Source organism: Corylus avellana, chromosome ca3 (assembly GCF_901000735.1).
Source record: "Corylus avellana chromosome ca3, CavTom2PMs-1.0".
Lineage (NCBI taxonomy): Eukaryota > Viridiplantae > Streptophyta > Magnoliopsida > Fagales > Betulaceae > Corylus > Corylus avellana.
Window position 1 is genome coordinate 16,608,837 of NC_081543.1, and position 7,944 is coordinate 16,616,780.

A 7,944-nucleotide genomic window follows, 5' to 3' on the forward strand; every position below is an offset into this window, starting at 1 on the left:
TAAACATCATGATGCCGTTGGTCTGCTATATCTATTTTCATAGTAAGGGTTTATATTTATAGTGACTTGCTCATGCTAAACTAAAAAAACAATGGTAAATGGAATTTCTAGGTCACTCAATTTCAATTAATTATTAAAAAAAGAAAAAACTTTTAACAATATTTCCTGTGTTTTTGTACTTGTGAGTTATTTAGTAGTGCGTATTCTATATCTATTTGTTTGAAATTCATTGAGCAGCAGCTCAAATGACACTTTGTCTCTCCTTAAGAAGAGGTAAAAGGTAAGGTTGTAGGCACAAGATCGATTAGGTACATGTGTAACTTATCAATAATATATATTTTATACAGTTTTCTGAAAAACCTCCGTGACTTAAGTTGTAGATTCTCAGATAACTAAGATTAGAGTGGTATTATGTGCTCTTGAACACTATGTATCTTTTGCAGTGTCTCATCTCCCCTTAGAACTTACTGAACATGTCAAATTTTACTTGTATTATACAGTTCAAGGCTGTATTCTCCACATTCAAGGATGTCAAAGTCATCCAGTTCTCTTCAATGCAAGATGCTTTCCTAGGATTCAATGACAAGGTAAATCTTTTTTTTTTTTTTTTAATTTATTTTTTTCCCTCTTGTAATAAGGTAGTACATAAAAAACCACTTTTGTTATATTGTGCCGACAGAGTGTTAATCTTTATGTTCAGACAACGGAACAGAGATTCAAGAATCGCGTGAAGCGGTATGTTGGTATATGGTGTTGTGTGGGTAATCACACTCCCGGACACATATACTATGATATGTACTGGGATGAGAAACCTGGTTGGAAACCAATACCGCCTCAAACTCCAGAGGATGATCACCCACCTTTGTGATGTCCAATTTTAGGCTTATGTTGGTCAAAAAACCACAAGAGCAATGGAGAGAAATATAAGAAAAAACATCCAGAGCTGGTTTAGTTCCTAACAAAGAGAAAATCTAGTTTAATGGAAGAGGTTGTACTATGTTGAAGAATGTTACATTGGTAGATTGGAAGAGGTTGTATCCAAAGAGAAAATCTAGTTTAAAATAGGGATGAGAGGACATTTACATTGCATAAGAATATAAATCATTTTTTATTTGTATGATATTTTTCATGGTGCAAAAATAAACGGAAGGTAATAATTTGAAGGAGAGAGTGATACTTGATTTGCTTTTTCACGTAAACATTATTATGGCCAGATTTCTTTTGATTAATTAGTATTATGTTCAAGAATGTTATTCTCTTCAATTCTATTGTTTGGTTGTGGATCCGGATTTCCTAACGTTTATTAATTCATTGAGCCATGACTTTGCAAAATATGTCGTTTTTGTGGATTAGGATTTCCTAAAATTTTTTTATGGAATTCGGGTAGGAAATGAGAGGGGGTCGGGACCTAGGTACCCCAGGCAGGTGGATCTCGCACTTTGGGCTGCTTGGGGCACTTGGGCCTTGATCCTCTCCTTTCTCATTCGTTGCTTGAATTATGTGGAATTTGGGCAAAGAATTTTAGGGAATTTTCAAAAACGTATCTCGTTTTTATTTTTTATTTAACGATTTTTATTTTTCTTTCTAGAGACTTTCTCCTGAAATCTCTCTCTCGAATTTTTAGTTTGACTGTGGTAAAGATTCTTAAGTAGTTTTCTCTTCTTTCTTCTTACCCATTTAATTTTATTATTATTATTTTTTTTTTAAAAAGGTGCATTTAAACGGTGTAAACTCATTGGCCTTGAGATTTCAATACATTTTACATTGGTTTACATTGGTCCGGCCACCCTCAATGGGGTGGCCAACCACCCCTTACTTTTTATTATTTTTTTATATATATTTTTTAATATAAAGTAATATTTTATTATTATTTGTTATTAGTAGACAAGTGTTTCATTTGTGGTTCTAGGATTTCTAAGAAGAAACATTAACCATAAACTAAATATTCTCCGGGAGAGGATTCTGTTCATCAGATATGGTGAAATACATGTAACATAATAACGAAATGAGTGATTAATATGACATTATTGTATTCAACCCACATGCTTAGTAAGTTAGTAGCTTTACTTGTAGACTCTTCATGTTTATCCTCCTACACCATTGTAGTTGTAGATGATGCCATCAGTCCCACCATCCTCTCTAGATGATACCATCTTTCCCAAGCGCTTACTTTCCCTTTCTTTCTTTTTCCCATGGACCTTGGACGACTTGAATCCTCTACATCAGCGGAGTCTGACAAGAGGCTGAATTCCTGTAGCACTACCGAGCTCACAAAAGGGGGTATTTTGAGAGAGTTAAGCAAATTTTGGCGAAAAATAGTATTTGACGAGCTTGTTAGGAATGCTCAGATTTTCATCGTCGGCTTCTTTTGCTTTGGATCAAATTTGTCCCAACAGAGCGTCTCACTGCCATGCTAATCAGCAACACAATATATCAAATCTTACCCAACATTTCCTTTGTTCTTATCCCGAAAGCGAACTCTTTGTTGTTGCGTCCTTCATCTTATTTTTCCACTGCTTCGCAACTATTCGAGGAAACGTCTCAAAGAGATCGACATGCACAAGATGCCCCCATTCACAGCGTTCATGATCTCATTAAATCCTCCACCATGAGACCTAACATTGTAACAACCAGTATTGGTCATTGCATTGCTCTCAAGATAGGTTCTCTTGCCCACTTGCCCACATCTACCTCTCTGCTAACGGCGTATTCTAGAGCCCGAGATTTTCGCTCTTCATTGGCTTTGTTTGATGAAGTTCATAATAGAGATGTGATCATTGGGAATGCTATGATTACTGCATGCGTTGAAAATGGATGCTATAGCGCAGCTATGAATTTCTTTTCGGAGATGACTGAGGAGGGAACTGGGTTTGATTCAACGACTCTATTGGTGGTCGTGTTGGCTTCATCCCACATGAATCACTTGAAACAAGGACAAGTACTTCACGGGTTGAGCATGAAGGCTGGGATTCTTTTTAATTCTGTTTTATGCAATGCTCTCATGGACATGTATGCAAAATCCAATGATTTGAGCTCTTCGGAGCGTATGTTTGCAAGGACGGAATGTAGAGATACTTTTTCATGGAATTCAATGATAAGTGGGTGTCTTTATAATAATCATCCTGAGAAGTCCTTATGGTACTTCAAAGAGATGGCTTTTTCTGGAGAACGACCAGATAGTGTCAGTCTGTCTAGTGCTATTTCAGCATCTTCTTGTCTTGGAGATCTGATTTTTGGACAAGTTATTCATGGTTGGGAAATCAAACTGGGTTATGAGGACAGCTCCCACATTTCGGTTGCCAACTCACTCATTTCTTTATATTCACACTGTGGAGACATTGAGGCTGCAGAGACTGTGTTCAGAGAAACAATACACAAGGATGCCGTTTCATGGAATGCAATGTTGGAAGGATTTGCCTCAAATGGAAAGATTTCTGAAGCATTTGATCTTCTGCATGAAATGCAAATAACGTGGTCTATTCAACCTGATAAAGTAACTATTGTAACCATAATTCCACTTTGTGCAGAAAAGATGCTTTTGAGAGAAGGAAGAACCTTACATGGATTTACCATTCGTAGGCAGATGGAAACAGATCTATCAGTGAAAAACTGCCTCGTGGACATGTATTCAAAATTCAATAGTCTAACGAAGGCTGAGCTCTTGTTCAATTCAATGGCAGAAAGAGACTTGGTGTCATGGAATACAATGATATCTGGATATTCCCAGAATGGGTATTCTGGAGAAGCTCAAAAGTTATTTAGGGATTTCCTCCGTTTGTACTCAAAATGCAGCTTGTCAACACTTTTAGCTATACTTCCTTCCTGTGATTCCCACGAGTCTCTCCAGTTTGGTGGATCAATTCACTCTTGGCAATTGAAATTGGGATTTTCAAATGATATTCTTGCAGTTAATTCCCTCATGTACATGTATATTAACTGTGGATACTTGAAAGCCACTTTCTCATTGTTGCAGAGAATTTTCGTTGCAGCGGATATTGCTTCTTGGAACACAGTAATTGCAGGCTGCACACAGAAAGGACATTTCCTAGAAGCTTTAAAGACTTTCAGTTTAATGAGGCTGCAGGGACCCAATGTCAGCCACGATTCTGTTACTCTTGTTAATGTCATATCAGCTTGTGGAAATCTAGGGTTGGTTTCTGAAGGGAAATCTATTCATGGGCTTGCTCTTAAAACTTTAACGGGATCAGATACCCGTGTGCAGAATGCATTAATTAGTATGTATGGCAGATGTGGGGATACTGAGAGTGCAAAGTCAGTGTTTGATTCCTCTTCAAATCGGAATTTATGTTCATGGAATTGCATGATCTCTACTTTTTCTCAGAATAAGAATGCTAGAAGAGCAATGGAACTGTTTTGTTCTCTTGAATATGGACCTAACGAGATTACCTTTGTTGGCATTCTCTCGGCTTGTACTCAACTTGGAGTTCTAAGATACGGAAAGGAAATTCATGGTCATGTGTTAAGGTTAGGATTTCAGGAAAATCCTTTTATATCTGCAGCTCTTCTGGATATGTACAGCAATTGTGGTAGATTGGACATTGCTATCCAAATATTTAGAAATACAAGGGGAAAGTCTGTGGCAACTTGGAATTCTATGATTTCTGCATATGGGTATCACAGTAATGGTAGGAAAGCAATTGAAACGTTCCACAAAATGAACAAGGCTGGAACTGTGGCAACCAAAAGCACATTTATAAGCCTTTTATCAGCTTGCAGCCACGCCGGGCTTGTGTATGAAGGTATCTGGTATTATGATCATATGCTGGAGGAATATGGAGTGGAACCTGTCACTGAGCATCACGTCTGCATAGTTGATATGCTGGGCAGATCTGGTAAGCTTCATGAGGCTTATGAATTTATTAAGCAAATGCGGAGGCAGCCTGAAGCAGGTGTTTGGGGGGCCCTGCTTAGTGCTTGCAACTACCATGGAGACCTTGAGATGGGAAGAAAAGTGGCAAAACTTCTTTTTGAATTGGAGCCCGAGAATGTTGGGTATTACATTTCACTGTCGAATATGTACGTTTCTGCTGGAAGTTGGAAAGATGCTGTTGAGTTGAGAGAAACAATTCAGGATCAACGGTTAAAGAAGCCAGCAGGTTACAGTCTCATTGATGTTGGTTAACTGTGAAGCCAAAAAATACCAATACCCAGTTGCTATGTGGCATGATTGTGGACCGTCTAATGGAAATCAAGACCAGATATAATTTTCATTGTTATCGAATTGATGATTTTTTTTTTCTTTTTTTTAATGATGGAAAACTCCTAAGGCATAGCTACTTCGAGTACCTAACTATGAAGGATAAACCTTGGATTCTCTCCAATACAGCTCGGGTAAGACTGGGCTTCGTTGTAGGCATGACCCCAAGGAATTATTTGCAATTAGGAGAAGTCGAACCCCATACCTGATGGAGATGCCGCCAAGTCCAAGGCTTTCCACTTGGGCCAATTCCTTGGGGTTAAACCCAACAACTTTGAATATAGAGTTATTTATTCTCACCATAGTCTTGGGAAAACTAGCTACAATCTTATAGAAAATTAACGAAAAAAATGAAATAAGGCATTGTCATGTTGTGTCGCTAAATGAACGAATAGGAGATGTGAGGAGACTAATTGAGATAGTGATATTTGTGTGACGTCTCAGAAAGTTAATCTCATATTTGAAAAATGAATTGCTCATATTGAATTGATGAATTATAAAGGTGCCCATTAGTGTTAAGTTCTATATTAATTCTTTATTAGGTGAAACTTCGCTTTATAAGTGATTTGGAAAGAGTTTCAATTGCAACTTAACTAGTTCTGTTTAAAATGATAACGCAAATGTGATTAATACTTATCCTGATTGTTACAAACATAAATACGAAAAGGAAAACCATCATCGGTCTTATTTTAATACAATATTTAAAGTAAGGCTTATGATAAAATATAGTTTATAGTATTACTCAGAAATCAAGTTTCTCAAATGCAGCAAATGTAGCAAGCACTAGGAATTTGAGTAGAAAATAAGCTCATTTTGGTGCATGCCTTTTTGCAGTTATAAAAAGGAAGGAGTTGTGTGGATTACTTGTGTTGGCTAAAATGGAAGCAAGAGTAGCAACTCCTTCCTCATCATACTCTTACAGAAACAACACAAACAGCAACAGCAGTTTAATTAACCATCCTTCAGCTTCCAAGCCTCCAGTCCTTCAAATTCGATTCCCTCTACGCAGCCCCGAACAGCATGTGCATATCATTAACGACGAAACTGATAATTCAAAAACAACCAGACTTCCTCAAAACGACATCATTAAGAGTAGCAGAAGAAGCCGGAGGAAGAATAATAAGAAGAGCAGCTGCAGCAGCACCTCCTCGGATGTTTTGCGGTTGATGGATAGCCTTGGCCTTCGGATACCCCCTGATATCTATGCTTCTCTCATCCGAGAATGCACTCTCGCTGCCGACTCCACGAGAGCTGCGGAGTTGCATTACCATATCTCCCGGAGCGGCCTCAGAGCTCCCTTATCTTTGCTCAACCGGCTTCTCCTTATGTACGTGTCATGCGGCCTTTTGGACACTGCCCGCCAGTTGTTTGACCGAATGACCCTTAAGAAGAACTTCATCTCTTGGGCCACCATGATCGTGGGTTATGCCAACGATGCCAACTACGACGAAGCCATAAGTTTGTTTGTCAAAATGCAATACCAATTCACCATGTTGGAATTTCCCACGTGGATCATAGTGTGTGTTCTCGAGGCATGCGTTTGTACTAGGAATATGGGACTGGGAAAGCAGGTTCATGGGTGCTTGCACAAGTTGGGTATTGCAAATCATGATTTGTTTCTCACCAGTTGCTTAATCGAATTTTATGGGAAATTGAAGTGCAGAGAAGGGGCTGACTTTGTTTTTAATCAACTGTCGATTCACAATACCATGACTTGGACGGCCAGAATCATTAGCAGCTGTAGGGAAGAGCATTTCCGTGATGTTTTCAGTTATTTTAAGGAGATGGGTAGGGCAGGAATAAAGAAGAGCACCTTTACGTTTTCCAGCATTCTGAGGGCATGTGGTAGGATTCAGGATGATGGAATCTGCGGTCGGCAGGTCCATGCCAATGCCATCAAGCTTGGGGTGGATAGGGATGCTTTTGTGCAGTGCGGGTTGGTTGACATGTATGGAAGAAGTGGGCTACTGAGGGATGCAAAACTGGTGTTTGAGATGGTTGATGACAAGAGAAACGTTGCATGTTGGAATGCAATGGTTGCCGGGTACATGCGGAATGGCTTCAATAGTGAAGCCATCAAGTTTCTGTATCGGATGAAAGCAGCTGGTGTATTGCCCCCAGAATCTTTGATCAATGAACTGAGGATTGCATGTGGGAATGAATGATACATCATATAGCAGAAAGAAAGAAATGTATGTATTTCAACAGGAAACTCTCCTGTCTACCCAAATCCAATCCCATCACTAAACGCCATGGTTTTGAGTAAAAAAGGTGTTCAATCCAAACAAGAAGACCCAACTATTTGTCTACTCTAGGCCCATGCTACAAAATCATCGAGTACATCTATTCAAATATGCGTGCGACGGTCTTTGTTTTGATAGCTCTGTTTTTGGCTATTAAGGAGTCCAGGGATTTAATAGAGTTATTCAAAAAAGTTGTTGCTATATGATCAATGATAGCAGATCTATTGATGTGTGGGTGTATCTTTGGATCTCTTCTTTCTTTTCTTTTATTTTTTTAAGTAGATCTTTGGGCTCTAAGGCCCCGTTTGCCAACAGCACGGGGCCGGTACTGTAGCTGGAACGGTACCGTTCCAGCTACAGTGCCATGTGATAGTTGCAGGCTGCTCAGTTAAAATGCACACAAATTTCAAAAACAAAACTTAAATTATTCACTTCCCACAACCCAACCAACAACCGGATAATTCCAACTGAAATTATTTATTT

The 7,944-nt window shown here is 38.8% G+C and overlaps 3 protein-coding genes across 4 annotated transcripts; all 3 read left to right on the forward strand.

Moving 5' to 3' along the window:
• The first annotated feature begins 259 nt into the window (after nt 1–259).
• LOC132176354 (arabinosyltransferase XEG113-like) lies at nt 260–1,263 on the forward strand. 2 transcript variants are annotated; one of them, XM_059588537.1, is made up of 2 exons: nt 260–587; nt 680–1,263. In XM_059588537.1, the coding sequence occupies exons 1-2, from the start codon at nt 474–476 to the stop codon at nt 866–868; spliced, it is 303 nt and encodes a 100-aa protein (XP_059444520.1). In that variant the 5' UTR covers nt 260–473; the 3' UTR covers nt 869–1,263. The 2 variants fall into 2 exon arrangements, with proteins under 2 accessions (XP_059444520.1, XP_059444521.1); XM_059588538.1 differs by having other exon boundaries at nt 359–587; nt 701–1,263.
• Nucleotides 1,264–2,110: 847 nt separating this feature from the next.
• On the forward strand, nt 2,111–5,704 carry LOC132175506 (pentatricopeptide repeat-containing protein At4g19220, mitochondrial). The gene has a single exon (XM_059587479.1). The coding sequence runs from the start codon at nt 2,411–2,413 to the stop codon at nt 5,141–5,143; it is 2,733 nt and encodes a 910-aa protein (XP_059443462.1). The 5' UTR covers nt 2,111–2,410; the 3' UTR covers nt 5,144–5,704.
• Nucleotides 5,705–5,891: 187 nt separating this feature from the next.
• Nucleotides 5,892–7,476, forward strand: LOC132175882 (pentatricopeptide repeat-containing protein At1g31790). Its single transcript, XM_059587966.1, has one exon. It carries the CDS (start codon nt 6,097–6,099, stop codon nt 7,381–7,383), a length of 1,287 nt encoding a protein of 428 aa, XP_059443949.1. The 5' UTR covers nt 5,892–6,096; the 3' UTR covers nt 7,384–7,476.
• Nucleotides 7,477–7,944: the final 468 nt, after the last annotated feature.

What these genes read in the sequence shown, in the direction of transcription:
- LOC132176354 (XM_059588537.1), top strand. Translation starts at nt 474, where the DNA reads ATGTCAAATTTTACTTGTATTATACAGTTCAAGGCTGTATTCTCCACA. An exon ending in TCCTAGGATTCAATGACAAG is followed by an intron (nt 588 to 679) that starts GTAAATCTTTTT and finishes TTGTGCCGACAG; the next exon opens with AGTGTTAATCTTTATGTTCA.
- LOC132175506 (XM_059587479.1), top strand. Translation starts at nt 2,411, where the DNA reads ATGCTAATCAGCAACACAATATATCAAATCTTACCCAACATTTCCTTT.
- LOC132175882 (XM_059587966.1), top strand. Translation starts at nt 6,097, where the DNA reads ATGGAAGCAAGAGTAGCAACTCCTTCCTCATCATACTCTTACAGAAAC.